Raw genomic sequence first — 19850 nt, 5'->3', positions numbered from 1 at the left:
GCCAGGAAGCCCACCTTGATTAAGAAAAAGAAGAGATTGAGTACTACATCATGATGGTTAATAAAGTTTTGGACTAAATTCAGTTTAGTCCCTCAAACTTTAGGGCTATAATTACTTTGGTTCCTGATTTTTTTTTTTAATCAAGATAGTCCCTGCACTTCCAATTTCCCTCACCCGAGTCCAAATTTCAAAATTGTGACGTCATAAGCTGAGTTGGCACCGACATGCATGGCCCACTATTCAGTTTTTGACTCTCAGTTAAATGTCTAAACTACCCCTAACTTTGACTCTCAATTTGGACCATAGTTGTGCTAGAGTCTTGGGAGGGCGTCCGGGCTTGGGTGATGCCCGAGAGGCAGCGAGTCGAGTTTTGGGTCTTGTTGTGATGGGTTTGCTGATTGAATTTGTGTGAAGGGGTTTTAGATTTGTACATGGATTGATTCAGAGAAGGTGAGAGTGAGATGGAAAAGAGAGAAATTTGATGCTCGTCCATCTAATGGAGGCCAAAACTAGATTGTGGAGATGACTATATTTGACACTGCACTTCTTCAATTTTGTTTGGCTCGTCTTCTAACTCTTGCTGTGGTTATGATGAGTTTGCTTCTTGCTCTGTCGAAGAAGTTGAATTTGGTACGGTGGAGGAAGAAGAAGAATATGGGAGAGCCGAGCATGAGAGTCAAAGTTAGGGGTAGTTTTGACATTTCATTCAAACTGAGAGTCAAAAACTGAACAGTGGGCCATGCCTGTCAGTGCCAACTTAGCGTATGACGTCACAATTTTGAAATTTGAACTCGGGTGATGGAAATTGGAAGTGCAGGGACCATCTTGATTAAAAAAAAAATCAGGGACTTTAGTCCTAAAGTTCGAGGGACTAAACTGAATTTAGTTCTAAAGTTTTACAAAGTATAATTACAATTAATCAAATTGCTTTCAATTAACTAGTATCCAACTAGTGCCAATTTGTTTCTTCAGTAGTTGGATCTTTTTAATATGTGTCTTTACCAATGAGCCATAGCCAGTTAAGGCAACCCCCAACAAATATGCCAGACAAAAGACACAGCACAAGAATGTTTCCCAAGGCATTTTGCTCAGGTCCCTGCAAAATCAACCAGGCAAGTAATTTTCAGGAGCAATTAACAACTAAGATTAACCTATCTGATTTACGTGAGCAATGAACCATGTTGACAAAAATTAACTTGCCTTATAACCGCGCGGTGCCACTGTCATTACACAGACACTGAGATAACCATTTGTTAATCCTAGGACTGATGTGAGCATGATCATCCCTGCCTGGTCACCATATTTTGCGGTGAAGTAGAATGCAGGAACGAATAAAAAACGAGATAGGATTAAAATCATGAGACCCTTTCTGGATTCGATCTTTAGGAAATGCACAACAGGTATGTATCTTGATATCAAATCCAACACATTGTACACAGCCACTAGAACAAGTGGATACCTGCATAGAGCTAGAGTTCAGTTACTCCAAAAATAGAATTTACTTCAAATGAGAGGAACATTGAAACTCACCATGACCCTAACTGGTGCTCGCCAGTATTTTCAAATATGAAACCAGGGAAGATTGACAATGTCAGTACATATATGAGAAACAAGTCAAGAGCATAATCTATATTTTGTACCAATAATTGCTTATTGCTCAATCTATGTGGAAGGTTAGCATCATTTTGGACCTGTGGAAGTTTAAAAATCATGTAAGTACTTAAATCTATCCGAGTCTGTCCTGAATTCATGAGACTAGAAAAAGTTGCTATCTATACTTCTGTGTCTGATGATTTTTTTTGAATACCAGCAGCGGCAAGATCAGCTGATACTGTTTTAGAACCTTCTGAGGCTGCCTTTGAGCGGTAATACTTTACTATAGGCAATCTCGGGAAGTAAATTGCATATGATAGAACACACAAAAGCTCAATGAATGTGGAAATTCCCAGGAACAACACTGCAAACAATAGTCAGAAGAATATACTTAAAAGTTCATTCAAAATTGTGAATAACTCCATAGAGATATATAAAGAAATAAAGATGAACCGTTCACCAAACAGTCTTTTTGATACAGAAAGTTTTCTTACTTGCTCCCTTGCGAAGACCATTGTCGTAGTTCTTAAAGGCAGCTTTTGTCACCAACCTTAAGGCAGAAGTCAGAGCACCTGCTGCACCCAAGCCAGCAAAGAAGGACTGCAGAAGCAGAACCCAAAAACAACAGATCATAAGAAGTTTGAAAGTTTATGTTCTAAAAATAAGTCACTGGGAACATTTACATAAAAGTTCAACCTGGATGAATTCAGGGCACATAAAAGATAGCTCACCCACAACTCCACCTTCAACATGGGCACTTGCAACCCCAAATGCACCAACAATTGCGCATATACTAATAAAATATCCAATCCCTCCAGTCCCAGATGTAGCTAAATCTACCTATTACAAATTCAAAATGAAGCTATAAATTCAGTTTGAAGTAACAGAACTATGATGATTGATGAATCACATAAACAAGAAGGAGCAAACCGAGAACATGTGATGTAGGCATTACTCACGATTATTAGCATAAAGGTACCAAGGAAGAAGAGATTGTAACCAACTAAGATCCTCCTTCTTGTATCAACTTCTGCCTCATTGTATGAAAATATTGCCAATATTGCAAGTGCAAATGGTTGATAAAGACAGGTAAGAACCCGCGAAGGATGGTATTCCTGCAATAGGAAGATCATAATCATAATGTTCATTGTGCCTATATTTTTTTGTTTTAAATCTCAAACAAAAACAGAACGGTCTAGTAAGTTGTGATTCAGCTCCATAAAGAACGCAGCGTGATCAAGGTGTTCACCGGAAATAGAACATAATAGTAATCTTCTATAGTCACCAAACTGTTCCACGCAAATAGAGTCCCTAGTCCAAGAACCCAACAAACTGCCATAGCTTTATACTGTCCCTGCTTGTTTCAGAATTGACAGGATATGGTCACACTACCAGTACCAAAAAAAAAAAAAAAAATCTCATAATTAAGTAATTCATGAATCTAAGTTCAATGCTATGCACAAACCTGAAGTGGAGCATCAACCATGGCTACTCCCTGCATTTTGATGAAACGATGCAGCACAGAAAAAATTAAACTTATACAGGAAGCTGTATCAGAATTATTGTATAGTCCAAGAAGGTAAAGCCAAGAAATTGGATATGGAACTGGTTTTTCAATGTAATAGTCCTTAGTAGTACAGTAGTATATACCCTTGAAACAAACTAAATAATAATGCAGAAGCTCAGAAGTATTATGCAATCCAAAACTATAAGACAAGAAAATGCAAGGTTGGCTTGAATGTGGAACTGGGTTTTCTATAAATGGACAGCAGTAATTTGACTGTAAGACAAGAAAACATGATAAAAAGACTCCTAGATGCAAAGATCATGAACTCTTACTGGTTATTACATCCATTATAAAGTGAAATTTTGTAACATATTACTATTTACTACCGATCAATCCAACTTCATTTATTAAAGTACTCAATTTGGGTTGCTAATATTAATAGCCTGTTTGGAATGAAAAGAAATAGGCATGTACCGAAAGTAGAGGGGCTATGTCCAACATGAAGATCATATGTTCAAATTTCATTGATACTCGAGCCGCTACTGTTACCGGCTTAGTAATAGTAGCAGGCAAGCGATTAACTTTAGTATATGTATAATTATCAGATGGATAATTACCAAAAAAAAAAAAATACAGATAAAGACAAAGAAAGATTTCTATATATAGATTATTTTACGTGCTAAACAAGAGTTAATTAATTTCTATTTGACATGCTTTTCTTCATTTTTCTTCTCTTTGGCCAGTAACCAACCTTGATTTGAAAGAGAATACATTGCTAAAAACAAAAGTTTAAAGAGAAAGAATGAAAAGCAAACAAGAAATGCATGTGTTTAAGAACACTTAAGGTCTCTAAACCTAAAGAAGGAAAAGGAAGGTAGGTAAATTAAATATGGGTGAATTGATGAAATTAAATATGGATTTAAATTTGCTCACCACTATTCTTTAGGTGGTGATACCACCACTCAATAAAAAGTTGTCATATGTAATAATCCATAACCATGAGGGTTAACTTAATGGATTATCAAGAAAGAGAAAAAAGAATTTAATAATAATAAAAATAATAACATTACTATTTAATTGTTCATTAAATAAAAAACTCCTAAACCCTTTCGTCTTCTAATTACTCTGATTTTTCTTTTTCTCCAGTTCACTAGTATATTCGTCTTCTACCGTCAGTCCATCACTTATCATCATCGTCTTCTTTATTTTTTTTTGTTTCTCTAGTTCATTTTCACATACGTTTACATCTTCTTGGTTCTTCATCTTCGGCATAACGGCCATAACCTATATTGGCAATTCTTATATTTTATTATTTTTTAATTAACTAGTCTAAACTCTGTCGTCTTTTTTGTCTTTCTTTTTTCTTGAAATACTGAACTAATTCACCAAACAGAATTTCTGGGTAAGTTTGTTTCCAACAATTTCTAAGGAGGCTGAGGTTGGTGAAACGCTAGAATAAGATTGGAGATGGCAAATAGAATACCAGGCTACCAACAATCGATTAATTGAAATACATATCAAACTATCAACAGTACGTCCTCATTCCCTCATCAACAGGCATGTTCATTACTGTGAATTTTAATCACCCAAGATCATCTAATTAATGCCTTGATTCTGCAGATCATTGTACAATGGATACGAAAAATTACCAAACGCCCATTTGCGGATTTGCCAGAAAACAAGTCACAGCTCCGGAGCTCCCCAAACTCTCTGTTTGGTCGCCGCACTCTGGCTAGGATGATTGGTCCACACAATTTTCCTACCACTATACTCGCTGGTGGAGTTGCATGTAATGAATATATCCAAAACCTCTAAAACCCACAAAAACCAGCTTAAAACCCACCTCACCTAATCAAAGAAAGAGCACTAATTTAACCACCCAGATCAAGAATTAACATAAAACTCAAACTTTATAGCAAAACAAGGTCTGTTTAGCTTACTGAGTCTAACAAAACCCAAACCCACTTAAACCCTCCTCATCAATTTAATGCCTTGATTCTGCAGATTGAGGTTGTAGAAGCATGGTTGACCCAGCGCCTCACATTGATTTCTTTTTAATTCTGGATGGTGGTCGTGGATCCCTAATCTCTGATTTGCAGAAGGCGGACTTCATGGTGGCTACGATGTCGATACTCGATCGGGTGGTTCTCTCTCCTCTCTCCTTATTTCCATATATTTTATTTGATATTTATTTAACTATTTTTCTTCTTCTTAATTATAATATTAACCATGGTTAATTATAATTATAGTGCATTATACCTGGCAGCATCCTATTGAGAGGTGGTATCACCACCTAAGTGCTTGTGGTGAGCAAATTCAAATCCCTAGTGATTTAAGACTTTATTCATGTTTAGGGTATAGTTTTGATTTTGAAATTAAATGTGTTTAAAACTTTGAACTAACCGAGTTAGTTTGACGTCTATGAAATAAATATATGACCATGAGATTAAACTCACTATGCTCACAAAAGGTCAGCAAAAGATTATGTTTTGCATCACTATATGTATGTATGTGCTTGATCCCTTAGCTAGAAAAAAAGAGTATATGATTGATTTTCACAACAATCTTAATAAGACTGCTTTAAGACAACATGATTCTACAAGTCATTCAGGCATGTAACAGAGTTTTATTCCATAGAAACAATAACCTACACGGTAGCTTTTGATGGTTCCAATTGTTCTAAGTTCAAACACACACATCCTCGCTAGAAAATGGCTTTGTTTACAACATGAGAAGCGACGATCTGGATGAGAAGCAAAGCACTACCTCAGGGGCGGTATAAATATTACTAGTCACCCTTTCTAATTATAACTCTGGCTGTGTCGCCATTGTTGACTGGGCCGATGCCAAAGTCATTTATTCTGCAAAATGAACAAACAGCTCATGATTTGAATATTGCATGCATGTTATGTATAAAGAAGCCAGTCAAGTGGTAAATGATGCAATTGGTAGCATTCGAACTGTTGCATCATTTTGTTCTGAAAAGAATATGATGGATACGTATGAGACGAAGAGTGAAGGTCCAATGAAACAAGGAGCACGATTGGGAGTAGTAAGTGGTACAGGTTTTGGCGCTTATTTGTAGTAATGTTCTTCACACAATGCATTAATTTTCTATGTTGGAGCTCATCTTGTGAAAAATGGGCAAGCCACATTTGAATAAGTATGATTTCAGCTGCTTCCTGATCTGGATTAGAAGTAAAGCACTACCTCGGGGGGGGGGGGGGGGGGGGGGGGTGGTCTTAATATATGTTTGACTGGGAAAGCTCCGAGTAGGAGAGGACTATGTCACCCTTTTCTTATAATTTGGAAGGTTGTAATTGGATGATTTGAATTTGTTTATGGAAGTTGGTCATACTACTAAGACTAAATAGGAGGAGGGTTTGGGGTGAATCAGAGAATGGGATGGACGAAAAATAGGCAAATAATTGGTGAACTATAAGAACTTGAAACCTAGTGATTTCGAACCTTACACAATACAAAGGTGTTTTTAAAACAAAGAATACATTACCAAGAAAAATATTATATCGATGCATTGCCACCAGGTCTGGCAACGTGCGGGTATAGTGCGGGTACGGTGCGGGTTCTTAACGGGTCGGGTTCTTAATGGGCTAACCCGATAAGAACCCGTTAGCTTAACGGGTTTCGCGGGCCAAACCCGGCGGGTTTGCGGGTTTTCCGTTGGAACCCGTTAAAACCCGTTAAGACCCATAAACAATTTTTTTTTTTTTTTAACTTTTTATCAAAGCAACTAAAACCAATTAAGACTTATGTATATAACCCCTCATTTGCCATTTTCTCTATATGAACTTTTTTGGTTTTCTATTTTGAAATTTTTTATTTTCTATCTTTTTAGATTTTTTTTTCCTTTCCTTTTTTGACAAAAAATGATTCACAAATCACAATTATACGACGATCCAAGGTCAAACCTCACAGATCACCTAGAGGATCATCTTTACCGATTTATACGATGATCCAACGGTCGGATCCTCACGGATCGCCCTTAGGTTCATTCTCTCAAAATTATACGAAGATCCAACGGTCGGATCACCTAGAGGATCATCTTTACCAATTTATACTATGATCCAACGGTCAGATCCTCAAGGATCGCCCTTAGTTTCATCCTCTCAAAATTATATGACAATCCAACGGTCAGATCCTCACGGATCACCTAAATGATCATCTTTACCGATTTATACGATGATCCAACGGTCAGATCCTCACGGATCGCCCTTAGGTTCATCCTCTCAAAATTATACGAAGATCCAACGGTTGGATCGTCCCGGATCACCCTTAGAATCATCCTCACCAAATTATATGACGATCCAACGGTCAGATCCTCACGGATCGCCTTTTGAATCATCTTTGCTCAATTATACAAAGATCCAACGGTTGGATCGTCCCAGATCGCCTTTAGAATCAGCCTCACAAAATTATACGACGATCCAACGGTCAATCCTCACAGATCTCCTTTTGAATTGTCTTTTCACAATTATACGAAGATCCAACTGTCGGATCCACATGTGGAATAAGAAAAATTATAAAAATGCCCTTGTTGAAAAAAAAAAAATAAAAAAAAATTGGGGAACCCGTATGGGTAATGGGAAATGGGTTTTTGGGAAGGATTTTGAGTTAATGGGTTCCAACGGGTTCCAACGGGTTTAGCCCGCAAAACCCATTAATTTGCGGGTTTTTTGCGTGCGGGCTTTTTTTAGCCCGGATTAATAAACGGGCGGGTTTTTAGCGTGCGGGTATAGTGCGGGTTTGCGGGTTACTGGTTTGAATGCCAGGCCTAATTGCCACACAGACTGCGTTTTTCAACTAGATTAATACCACTAAGGATGCATTGGCGAGAAACATATGAATGCATCACCTGATACCCACCCCTGGATTTGGGTCAGGACCTTTGCTATTTTTCGGCCCAGTTGATGAGGAATTTTCTGGGTGGGGTTAGTTGGGCTTTGGGCTTATGAAAAAACCCATCTACATGACTACATTTATATTTATGTAGTTCTCCAAACATTTTAGGCATCTAATTTTTCTGCCATAAACAATAATTTACATTGTAACTACTGGATAGCAATTGATAGTTCCTATGTGATCTACATCCAAGCATGAGATTACCATTCATATAGCTTCTTTATTTCTTCATTTGGCTCTTTAAAATTTGCCGTTGCCGATGAGCCATAACCAATCGAGTAAAACCCCGGCAAATATGCCGCACATAAGGCAGAAAGCAAGGACATTGCCCAAGGCATTCTGCTCAGGTCCCTGCAAATCAAAGAAGCCAAGGAAAATGTATCAGCAATTAACCACAAGAAAAAACTAGGATTTAGTATAGTTTATGAAACATGTTCACTTACCGTGTAACCTTTTGGTGCCACTGTCATGAGACAAACAGTAAGATGACCATTTGTAAAACCCAAGATTGAGGTGAGTAGGATCATCCAACCTTGGTCAGCGTATTTTGCGGTGAAGTAGAATGCTGGAACGAAGAGAAAACGCAGTCCAATTGCAACCATGAGGCCCTTTCTGTTTTCAATCTTCAAGCATGGTATAAGAGGTGTGTATCTCGATATAAAATCTAACACATTGTACATTGCGATCAGAACAAGGGGATACCTGAGAGTTCACCACCAGCCAACTCAGTTCTTGTTTTGTAAACATACAAGAATATTATTATATGAGTCATACTCATTAGTGTCACAAAGTTAAAAGAAGCATTTAGGGAAACAAAACTAGTGAAACTTACCATGTGCCCAATTGGTGTTCTCCAGTGTTTTCAAAAATGAAACCAGGGAAGATTGATAATGTCAATGCATATATCAGAAACAAGCCAAGTGCATAATCATAATTCTGAATGAATAATTGCTTAGTGGTCAATCGTTGTGGAATTGCCTGTGAAAATTGAGAAGTTTGTTAGTAGTTGCAGTGAGTCCTCAAGAATGCACTTATGGAGATCAAAAAAAAATTTGGTGTCAGATTGAAGGAGTTCTGCATTACTTCTACGTCTACTTGTGTTTGGATGCCACCGGCAGCAAGATCAGCCATTACAGTTTTGGAGCCTTCCGAGGCTGCCTTTGAGCGGTAATACTTTACTATAGGTAACTTAGAGAAGTAAATTGCATACAGAAATATACACAGGAACTCGATGAATGTGGAAAGGGCCAAGAACATCACTGCAAAATCAAGACACCATTATTAACTGAACTACTGAAGTACATAACTAGTGCATGAGTAATTATATTTCTGTGTAGTCTGCATCTCAAACTCACATATATTATCATTTTTAAAACTCTTTTAGCCACAATATAACAACAGACATGGACTCAAGATAAACCAGAATTTATCCATTATTAAAACATCTACATACTTGTTCCCTTGCGAAGACCATCATGATACTTCTCAAAGGCAGCCCTTGTCATCAGCCTCAAGGCAGAGGTTAGAGCACCTGATGCAGCCAAGCCACCAAAGAAGGACTGCAAAAGGAGAATAAGAAGTTAAACCTTTAATAAAAAATATAAAGAAGAGTTCGAAAATTAAGTTACTGAGCTCTAAGCTTTCAGCAAACCTGGATGAACTCAGGGCGCATCAAGGATAAATCACCAATGACTCCACCTTGAACATGACCATCTGCAACCCCAAATACACCAACCATTGCACATATACCAATATAAGGTCCAATTCCTCCTCTGCCAGATGTAGCAACATCCACCTATATATTATACAGGTGAAAGTTAAATTGATGAAGCAATAGAACCATGATGAACCTCATGAACCAGCTGCAGGCATTACTTACAACTATCATCATCAAGGTACCAAGAAAGAAGAGAGTGTATCCAATTAAGATCCTCTTTCTGGTATTAACGGTTGCCTCCTTGTACGCTAGTATTCCCATTGATATAAATGCAAATGGTTGATAAACGAGGGTCAGAACCCTTGAAGGATGGTATTTCTGCCCAAAATATCAAACTGTATCAGACATTAAGGATTATGTATCAAAAATCCTGTTTCTTTTTCATGCTGCCTTGCAATTTCAGAAGGGCAATCAAAATCGAACCTGAAGACTAATTTGTGTACAAAATTGAAACTGAGCTATAGACAAGTACTGGACATGTGCCGCTTACCGGAAACAATATTCCATAGTAATCACCTATAGTCAGAACACTGTTCCATGCGACTAAGGACCCTAGTCCGAGGAGCCAACAAATTGCCATAGCTTTAAAATGCCCCTGCTTATTGCAGCAAAGAAATTGAGTTTAAAAATTGGAAAACACAAAGTCTGAATAGAAACTTCATATTCTCATAGCTGGTTTAATGAAACAAAGTTCAATGCTTTAAGCACAAACCTCAAGCTTCTCTGGAGCCTTGATCCCATTAACTTCAGTCATGGCTACTAGTCCTGCATTTAGAAAAACAGACCTAGTGTTATATAAATACCATGTAGGCTAGAAAGTTGACCTGATACGGCTCAAAACATGACTCTTGTAGTGTTGTTGAGATTGGTCAACTCGTAAAAAAAAATCATATGCAATTGAAACAAGTAACCCAGCAAACAAAAAATTCAATTGTTCTATTACCTGGGCTATATACTTGGAGCTGACTTGGATATGCAACTGGGTATTCAATACTCAGAAACAAGAATAACTATAAGAGATTATCAGAACCTAAACACTCATGACAGCAGATATTGACTAGTTGACGCAATATATAAACCCAATGCCAGAATCAAAGCAACAACCTTATTATAAAACTAGTGCAGGCTTATGTTGAACTGGCATATAAAATACTAGAAGATAAGACCTTGAGAATCACATTGGTACGCAATCTTATATTTATGGAGGTCTGTACTGTGAAAGCAAAAAAGTGACATGCAGCTGTGGAAAATTTAAAAGCAGAGAGAAGAAGAGGAAAGGTAGAAGGGTTTTGCCTGTTAAAGCCAGTTGATTCTTGTTTTTGGTGATGAGCGGCTAATTGGCTAGTGGAGAGAAACAAATAAAAGAGTCCTCAAAGAGATTTGACTTATAAAACCATCTTTCAATAGAATACAAAGTGACAAACAATTCTATTTCTTCATTTTTTTGTTTTTGTATTTGTATTTATTCTTAGCCTAGCACCCATACAGTAAGGTTTTACTTTCTAAACAGCTGTGGATGAAATAGAGAATCCATTTCTATTTTTAATTTGGATTTGGAATCAAATTACAAATTTTGACTTCATGATTCCCCATATCTCCGGCAATATTTCAGGAATCTTGGAAACCAAATATTAGGGTCCAAATTTATTGATGAAAAATACACAAGTTTTGGAATCAAAAATATAAGTTCTTTTTTTTGTGTTGGAGATTCGAAAAGATAAGTTTAGAAATGTCTTTTGAAAAATTAAAGCTCTTTATAGAGATTCTTTGAATCTAAAAAGAGATTCTGAGAATCTAATTATCTAAAAGGATTCCATGAATCCCTTTATCTAAAGGAAATTTATCATGTATTGAATATATTTTCTCATTTTTATTTTTTTACTAATTCGTTTGTTAGAAACATTTATTGATACAAATATCTAAAACTAAGTACTACAGTTCACCAAAGAAAACCTAATACTACTAATTATTTGGTTATCTCCTTTTCATTTGGGATATCCTTTTCATTTAGGATATATGAAATATAGGATTAATTACATATAAGTGCATATTTGAATGTTCTTTTAGTCATAAGGCCACCAACACTTGTTTGTAATTTTCTACACTTATTTGTAATTTTCTATAAAATATATTAGACTCCTCACCTTGTACCTTGTTATCATCTGCTAATATATTTCTAATTCTGTGATTGAAAGACGGGTAGGATGGAGGATGGTAGGTGTGCACGGTAGAGTACATGCAAGACTTTTCTTGGGATGTGTATCATTATCACGAGAACCGGAGATGATATAGTGTGGTGGTAGGGTTCTCACAACTTTTCCATAGCTAATCAATAAAGCACTTGCACTAACAACATGATTCCTAATTGGTGCGCCTGTTTGGTCGGGTGATGAGGCGATAGTTCCTCATCTAAGAGGTTATATGTTCCAATCCTATTAAGGATGAGGCTGTAATGAGGTTTAAAGAGAAAATAAGAGTGAATTATCAACGTCAAATGTCGTCATTTCGATGTTTTTAAAGTAATATAAAAGTTAGGGTTATTATCACAAATGGTACCTGAACTATACCTCAATCTTATCGATGGTACCTGAACTTCAATTTTGATCACAACCAGTACCCGAACTTTTTGATTTCATTTTAAATGGTACCTAGAGCCACCTCCGGTCAATATTCCGACTAAAAACAGCATGTGAGGCGATCATAGTGATGATTTTTTTATGATTTTAAGGGTTGGGATCATATATAGTGATGATTTTTTGGTAATAGACTTGCCTTGAACTTGAATTTTTTTCTTTCTTTTTTTAGATTTGGTTTTTTTGGCCGGAATAGTGACCAAAGGTGGCCTTAGGTACCATTTAAAATGAAGTCGAAAAGTTCGGGTACTAGTTGTGATCAAAATTGAAGTTCAGGTACCATTTGTGATAATAACCCTAAAAGTTATTATAGACTATAACATAAATGAGATAACTATTTCAATGAGGTATGCATATATGACTTTTTGTAGCACGTACCCAAAATCTAATATATTGAGGTAGTTATGTAGTCATGTAGATTATGTTTAGCCGGTACCTATCAAGATCAAGTTGTGGTAAAAAGGTTTGGAAAGGAGTTGCCTTAAAAATTGATAAATGATTAGCAAGTGGATGATCAGCCTCCGCAATTTTGTGTTCTTTTCCCTTTGGATGTGGGAATACTCCATTTCCTTTTCTTCGAAAAAACAAAATCCTAGCAAGGTGGAGTTGACGAGTTCAAATAGTGAGACTGCTCGGCCGTAGCTGGATATGACATGCCCAAAACTTGAGGTCACATTTAGGAAATAGATAATTTTGGAATATGAGTCCAACATTGAGTACTGGCTACTGATTCCTAGTAATTTGAAAGTGTGATGTGGAAGATTTGTTGCGGGAATCCCTCGAGCTATTTCGTAGGAGTGAAATGAGGAAAGGCGTGACTGGTGAGGTCAGGCTATGAAACTTGATGGCTAAGGACCGAGTGGCCAAATAATCAACCAAGCTAGGTAGCTAGCTACGACAATACCCATCACCAAATGATAGGGACCATCATTATAAAATCGCCCTATTTACAACAAGCCACTATTTTGAAATGTATTTCATGTTTTAACATTCAAGTTGTCAATTTTACAACTCATACAAATAATCGGAAAATAAAAAATTCAAGAGTCAAAGGGTAAATGAATAACGACAACTATAATACATCTCTATATTTCCACAATGGACCGAGTATGATATGATTTTATCTCAACTTTTGACATACAAAACAAACTTTGTACCTGAAAGCATCTCGACATAACCTCCCCTGATAATAAAAAAACTAAACAACTGTTATTCGTATGTAATGCTGTGAATTTAAAAGTAAGAGACTATGCGATCCACATGCTTAAATAATGTTATAATAAACTAATAATTATCGTGTTTAATGAAAAACATTGTACTCGGCACTCCTCCATGTGTTTTTCAGTTGTTGGATCAAATTCAAATGATTAAGTGATTTTGCAATTGCTAAAAAACTTTGCAATCATGATTTTCGATGGGGATCTAAACAAGTTATGCGTGGAAAGCTCCTTTAGGGTTTGACAAGCTCCTTTGGCAATTGTATGCTCTCATGCATCCTCGCTAATTACAAGCCCGGCCCAATTGATAACGTTGCTATGGACTTGGCGTGCGCATGTGTATGTTCAAATGCTTCAAATTTCAATCCAAAGCTGTCTTTTTTTGTTCGAAAATTGAAAGGTCATCGAAAGGAAGAGTCGACCAAATCAACTAATAAGGACTCTTGCATTGGCTAGATGTGATCGACATGCCCACAACTTGAGGTCACCTCCTTTACCAATGGATATTTTATTTGAGTCCAATAATGTCTGCTATTCTATGCGTTTTAGCATTTGTGCAAAGTGTTCTGGAAAATTTCTTTAATAGGGGCCAAACCTAGGATCCGTTCAACTTCTATACCTTAGGGTTGTTACATTTGAACGAGAAATTTGGAAGATGAGGTAGAAATGCAAGGATTTGTAAACATGATCGATGAAATTTGAACAAGGAACCTATAGAAAGTGTTTGATAGACCGGTATTGCTTTTAACCCCATGTCATCGGCCTAGAGTCTAGGGTTTGGAAGACCAAACCCAAATACGGAGGTTATTGTCCACACCATCATGGCCGCTAATACTTGTGTGGCGTGTATGTGTAGATATATATAGTGCTAAGTAAAGGAATATCGGTCATGCATGAATTTGTGATCATCCTATTAGTGAAATCAGAGAATTAATGGAACTATTACAAATTTTGGTAAAACGTGACACAATCAACAAAAATGTATGAAAAACATACGTATATACCAAAATTTGGCTCAATTTTCATATTTCTTAAATAATCACAACTTCGAGCTCCAGTCACCTCCAAACTAGACATTGAATTGATGAAATTTCATTGCTTTAGTTTTTGATCTGGAAAAACTTCATTATGAAATTTCATTGCTTAAAGATGTAAGAGTAATTAGGAAGAGTAGATGTGGTAGCTGGTAGGGGTCCTTAATCCTAATTAATAAGTGTGTTAGCTCAATAAGAGTGTATTTTTCCTCGTATATACTGTGTGACATGATGCAAGGCACTTAAAATGTCTGAATGTCTCTATCCCACCGCCCAAGTAAGAAAACACCACATACGTCCCTTTAATTATTTCCCAACTTGATATAAGACAGAGACAGGTATTTTATAATACTCGCAAGCTAGAATCCCTGTCCAGAAAATTTAGAAAGGCATTATTGGTTTTCATTTCGAATAATCGAGGAGAAAATGATGTGAATGAAGTTTCTTCTTTTGTTATGTACCATGAAGGTCAAATGCTCTATTGTTTGTGCTGAGCCCTCCGTCCGGATTACTTTCTGATATTTTATGGAGTAAGAAGATATGATTGTTGTAGACATGTTGAAGACTTGCAAGTGAATTTCTATTGAGGTCGGACAAGTGATTTGACAAACGATAATGTATGTAAATGATCATTACATGTGGTTAATGTGGCATTTGGGATTGGTTAGGAGTGATTGTTTGAAGATACGATGACCTAATATACTAAATTGATAACACATGGCCTAAAATTAAGCCAATTGACGAAACATAGGACGGTGTATTATTGTGTATATATGTTACAACAATGACCAAAATTGAGGGCAAATGTTTTCCTAAATCCTAGAGGTACTAGTAATTTAGAGAAATGAAGTAATCAGACATGGAGAGACTAGGAAGATGCCGCACTTTTTGCCCACAGAGATAGGATTGCAGTTTGAAGTGAAATTAAATGTCACTATGTTCAATGAACCAAACAACGACAATAATTTATATGAGGGCAGGAATGAAACCCTTTGATCTTAAAAAAAAAAAAAAAAAAAACGACTTAATTACCAACAACGTAATTGTGTAGAGGTATCACAAGACTGTATAACTATTAGGGAAAAAATAAACAAAATATTAGAGACAGTCACTACTCTGTTGTGTGCAAATTTGTATTGTGATAAAATACTCATTTTTAGTGTTACACGTATTTGTTATTTCATTCTAAGTTTTCGAAAATCTTTTAAAAAAGAAACTTTGATTCATCCAAATCCAAACACATTTGAAGCCGACCTTTTACACTAAAGGAATCAATAACCCTCAAAACTCAATCCCCATAACCAGATAGCCATGCATCCATCTACAATCTATCAACGTCACCAAGGCCAAAATATGGAACCAATTAACCACTTTCCTCGATAAAATTCTTCCTCATCCAGCTCTCCTGTGATTGGACAGTGAGGGCATTGTGGATCCAAGTACGGTGGGTTTAGCATTATCTCTGGGGCCCCGGACAAGGTGATGACAAATCGCCACGTTGCTTCTTACAATCAGACAACTACAACTGGCCCCACGTCACCGTCCTTTTAAACCCCATTGCCCACCTTCTCCTTTCCGACCCCAAAAACCTCAACCCCTCCTCACCTACTCTCTCTACTAGCTTCCATCTCCACCCTCTTCTTTCTCTGGAATCTGAGACGGTCTAGCTCCGATTGCAACCCGGGTAAGAATTCGTCAAAGTCCGATCACCATCACAATTTACAAGTAAGTAATCTTGTTGTTGTTGTTGTTGCTGTTCATTTTCGACTTTAAATCACAATGTGTTCGTTTTGATGTGGATTTCAATTTTTGGTATATGAATTATAGTTTGAATCAAAATATAATGATCGATCATTATGATCGCGATTTGCTGTTTGATTAGTTTCGCATAGAAATAAAGATTGTTGTTCTTGTTTGTGATCGTGGTGGTGATCTTTTTTCATTGTCATCGAATCATGGAAGATATGAAGATCTAGACTAGTATCTTCTTTCCCTCAAATGGATTTCGATTATTTTAGTAAGGATGCTTTGTGAATTAATATTCATTATCTTAGCTTTAAGCAGCTGTCTCATACAATATAAGACACAATAATTGCATTTTTTTTATAAAGAAATAAATAATTACCCTTTCATAATTATATCCATTTTCAACGGCAAAGCTGGTATTATTATACTAATTATCAAAATTAAATAAATAAATAAAAAAACGAAAAAAATAGAAGAAGATGATGGAAGTGGGGCCGAATTAGGGAGGTTCAACAACATTCAAACTAAAAAGCAGGCGGGGTCATATGTCCGCAGAGGTCAACTTTATAGCAAATGCTATTGAAGTATTGATGATCTAGAGTATTCTAGTTCATTTCATGTTTTCATTGTTCTAATTAGTTGTCCTCACGCAATCTCCAGTATCCAATTGATACAGAAAATTTCGAGAAGTCTATTATGCTAAAACTACTATTGCTGATTTGAGGCATAGTTTATTTTCTGTTTTTATTAATCTAATTGTCTCATCTTTTTTTGTCCCCAACTATTTAATCTGAAGAAGTTGTGTTCGAAATTTTTCTTTATAAATTTCATTTTATTAAAAAAAAAAAAAAAATCCAAATCCAAGTACAAGCAGACATTCCTTTACCGTCGTCTACAAGTCACTCACAAAAAATGACTTGTCACGCCAAAACTGCAAACTCTCGGCGCACATTCCAATATGAAAACTGACTGACGCTTTCTGTTGCAGCAGAGAAACTAATCGCGTCGGAGAATGACGTCACTCCACCCCTCCGAGATGGACACCGACTCCGTCACCTCCACTCCGCGATCCGACCACCCCTCAAGCGATCAGACACGTGTACGGTTCATGTGCAGCTTCGGCGGGAAGATCCTCCCGCGGCCCCACGATAACCAGCTCCGTTACGTCGGCGGCGACACCAGAATTGTCGCCGTGCAACGCGCCACCACTTACGGCTCCCTCCTCTCCAAGCTCTCCAAACTCTCAGGCAAGCCCAAAAAAACGACGTCGTAGTGCTCACGTTGACTTTGATTTTGCGTTCTAAACGGTTTTGATTGTATTTTGCAGGACTGAGTAACGTGACCGTTAAGTACCAGCTTCCGAACGAGGAACTGGATGCTCTGATCTCCGTCACGACGGACGAGGACGTCGACAACATGATGGACGAGTACGACCGCATCACACAGAATCAAAACCCGAAAGCGGCTCGGCTCCGCCTCTTTCTCTTCCCCAAAGGCGACGAGGACTCGGCTTCCCGAACCTCCAGCATCAGCTCGCTCCTCGACGGCTCGGCTAAGCGCGAGCACTGGTTCCTCGACGCGCTCAACAGCGGCTCGTCGAACGCTTCGCTCCTCGAGCGCGGCCGTTCTGAAGCCTCCTCGATTCTCTCCGAAGTGCCGGACTATCTGTTCGGGTTGGACAACTCTGACGACACTCACAACCGGGAGTACAGAGCGAAGACCCGACCCGGGGTTTTACAGGACAACGTATCGGCTTCGGATCCCGGTTCTCCCGCTCCGGTTATCTCGTCTCCGTTTTGCTCCACGTCGTCAAATCCCTCCGTGCCGTCGCTGCCGAATCTACCGCCGGTGAAGACCAAGCCGGATTCGAAGCCGGAGACGAGAGAGAATCAGTCGGAGGGTTTTGCAGAGGCGACGGCGGAGTTGCCCGTTTCGCAAGCAACAGGGTTTTCGGGTAATCCCGGGTTGCATTATATCCAGGACCCGAATTATCCGGGTCATGTTGTGCGCTCGGTACCGGTTTATTATTACCCGGCTCCCGTTCAACCGGCAAACGTACCGGTCCAGCAGGTTCAAATACGGACTCCGTATATGCCTCAGCAATACCAGGCTCTACCGGGTCAGATACCGGTCGGGTATCATAATCAGATGCCGGGTATGGGCCAGGTTTATGGTGCAGGGTTAAGGCCCGTTGCGGGAATGGACCAGTATGACGTGTCGGGTAGGGTTGTTTCTGATGGAGTGAACCAGCAGGTGTACTATGGGGTGAGGAATGGTGGTGTGGTTCCGGGATATAATCCGGCAAGGGTGGTGCAATCAGGAGAAGAATGGCAAGGAAATGGATCCGATATCAATGCGGGTCGCGCCCCGAATGGATCTTGACAATGCAGGTAGTTTTGGCTTCATGGATACTTCTATGGTTCTTTATGTGTGATTTGTGATTGATGGGGTTTGTGTTGAGTAAGGATTAAGAAATGTAAGTAACTAGTTTTGGGGGTTTTCTTAAATCTCAATCAACATTATTTGTGTTGGAACTGTGAAGGTTTTGTTTCAATGTAAAATTGAAAAAAACTAAAAAAAAGACTAGTAAATTGAAAGCTTGCTTTCGAAGAGTTTCATTTCTTTTAATCTCAAACTGAGAGGTTTGTTTGTATTCAGCTCAAGAAATTAAGCTTTCTTATTGATTCTTACATGCTCCATGTATCATTTGTACAATGCTTTACACTTCTAAGTTAGAGCACTAAAAATAACTATAGTATAAAGATTATGTACGTAATATAAGACTACAATGTGAAGTTTTGAACTTTTACTATAGTGCCCTATTACTTGCTATTAGTTTGCCTCATTCAACTTTGTTCACAAAAGCGTTCCATTATGAAACCAAAACAAAATCAATATATGATCTTTGTTGACGGTCTACTTGTCGGCAAAAGTATTCTTATGGTCAAATCAAAACCAAGACTTTCTACGATGATCTTTCGTTGGTAAAAGTATTTCCATGGTTAAATGAAGAGTAAAATCAAAATGTGATTGCTGACGCAAGAGTGTTTCCATGATCAAAGAAAAATTTTGTCGATGGATGTTGACAATAAAGTGTTCCAAAACAAAATTGAATCTATCATTTGTCTAATGCCAAGTCATTAGGCCCTAAATAATTGTAGTCGGATCCTAGTTAATAATTTTTCATATTATACGCGAATAAAATATGTACTTCCGTTTTTTTTCAAAAATACTACCGTACTTCATATTTTTAAAAGGGACTCGTTATATTTCCTTTACTTTTGAAGCTAAAAGTATTATACACGATTTTTACATTTTTTTCTTCGTATTTTTACACATATTATTGAACACAAATAAATCTAAATTAATATTTTTAATTAAAAATTTTAATTATTTAATTAATTAAAAATATTTTACCAAACTTTTCATCTAACTATTTGATAAAATGTCTGAATAATACACGTGCATATTTTTCGCGTACTA

General features: G+C 37.5%; 3 protein-coding genes across 7 annotated transcripts; 1 reads left to right on the top strand and 2 right to left on the bottom strand.

Annotated features, from left to right (window-relative positions):
• Positions 1–985: 985 nt before the first annotated feature.
• LOC112201389 (equilibrative nucleotide transporter 3) lies at positions 986–5799 on the bottom strand. Its single transcript, XM_024342266.2, has 10 exons — positions 5752–5799; positions 4750–4911; positions 2843–2950; positions 2553–2708; positions 2290–2433; positions 2088–2193; positions 1779–1957; positions 1531–1691; positions 1201–1459; positions 986–1096 (listed from the first exon to the last, which is right to left on the bottom strand). Exons 1-10 carry the CDS (start codon positions 5797–5799, stop codon positions 986–988), a joined length of 1434 nt encoding a protein of 477 aa, XP_024198034.2.
• A 2323-nt stretch (positions 5800–8122) lies between these two features.
• On the bottom strand, positions 8123–11135 carry LOC112166299 (equilibrative nucleotide transporter 3). Of its 2 annotated transcripts, none has more exons than XM_024303103.2 (10): positions 11031–11135; positions 10450–10502; positions 10228–10332; positions 9900–10055; positions 9672–9815; positions 9474–9579; positions 9104–9279; positions 8853–8998; positions 8464–8722; positions 8123–8371 (listed from the first exon to the last, which is right to left on the bottom strand). In XM_024303103.2, the coding sequence occupies exons 2-10, from the start codon at positions 10489–10491 to the stop codon at positions 8261–8263; spliced, it is 1245 nt and encodes a 414-aa protein (XP_024158871.1). In that variant the 5' UTR covers positions 10492–10502; positions 11031–11135; the 3' UTR covers positions 8123–8260. The 2 variants fall into 2 exon arrangements, with proteins under 2 accessions (XP_024158871.1, XP_024158870.1); XM_024303102.2 differs by lacking the exon at positions 11031–11135 and adding an exon at positions 10681–11024.
• A 5056-nt stretch (positions 11136–16191) lies between these two features.
• Positions 16192–19024, top strand: LOC112166243. Of its 4 annotated transcripts, none has more exons than XM_024303033.2 (3): positions 16192–16305; positions 17356–17614; positions 17695–19024. In XM_024303033.2, the coding sequence occupies exons 2-3, from the start codon at positions 17380–17382 to the stop codon at positions 18747–18749; spliced, it is 1290 nt and encodes a 429-aa protein (XP_024158801.1). In that variant the 5' UTR covers positions 16192–16305; positions 17356–17379; the 3' UTR covers positions 18750–19024. The 4 variants fall into 4 exon arrangements, with proteins under 4 accessions (XP_024158801.1, XP_024158800.1, XP_024158799.1 ...); XM_024303032.2 differs by having other exon boundaries at positions 16193–16346; positions 17359–17614; XM_024303031.2 differs by having other exon boundaries at positions 16193–16346.
• The last annotated feature ends 826 nt before the right edge of the window (positions 19025–19850 follow it).

This window comes from Rosa chinensis, chromosome 5, assembly GCF_002994745.2.
Source record: "Rosa chinensis cultivar Old Blush chromosome 5, RchiOBHm-V2, whole genome shotgun sequence".
Classification (NCBI taxonomy): Eukaryota; Viridiplantae; Streptophyta; class Magnoliopsida; order Rosales; family Rosaceae; genus Rosa; species Rosa chinensis.
Note: the sequence above shows the minus strand (reverse complement) of the source record. Positions and strands in the feature narration are given on the sequence as shown.

Excerpts from the sequence above, each read along its gene's own strand:
- LOC112166243 (XM_024303033.2), top strand. The coding sequence starts at position 17,380 with ATGACGTCACTCCACCCCTCCGAGATGGACACCGACTCCGTCACCTCC. Across the intron at positions 17,615-17,694 it reads CAAGCTCTCCAAACTCTCAG|GACTGAGTAACGTGACCGTT; the intron begins GCAAGCCCAAAA and ends TGTATTTTGCAG.
- LOC112166299 (XM_024303103.2), bottom strand. The coding sequence starts at position 10,491 with ATGACTGAAGTTAATGGGATCAAGGCTCCAGAGAAGCTTGAG. Across the intron at positions 8,999-9,103 it reads AAACACAAGTAGACGTAGAA|GCAATTCCACAACGATTGAC; the intron begins GTAATGCAGAAC and ends CAATTTTCACAG. Across the intron at positions 8,372-8,463 it reads TGGCACCAAAAGGTTACACG|GGACCTGAGCAGAATGCCTT; the intron begins GTAAGTGAACAT and ends TTTGATTTGCAG.
- LOC112201389 (XM_024342266.2), bottom strand. The coding sequence starts at position 5,799 with ATGTGTGTGTTTGAACTTAGAACAATTGGAACCATCAAAAGCTACCGT. Across the intron at positions 1,692-1,778 it reads AAAAATCATCAGACACAGAA|GTCCAAAATGATGCTAACCT; the intron begins GTATAGATAGCA and ends AAACTTCCACAG. Across the intron at positions 1,460-1,530 it reads GAGCACCAGTTAGGGTCATG|GTATCCACTTGTTCTAGTGG; the intron begins GTGAGTTTCAAT and ends AGCTCTATGCAG.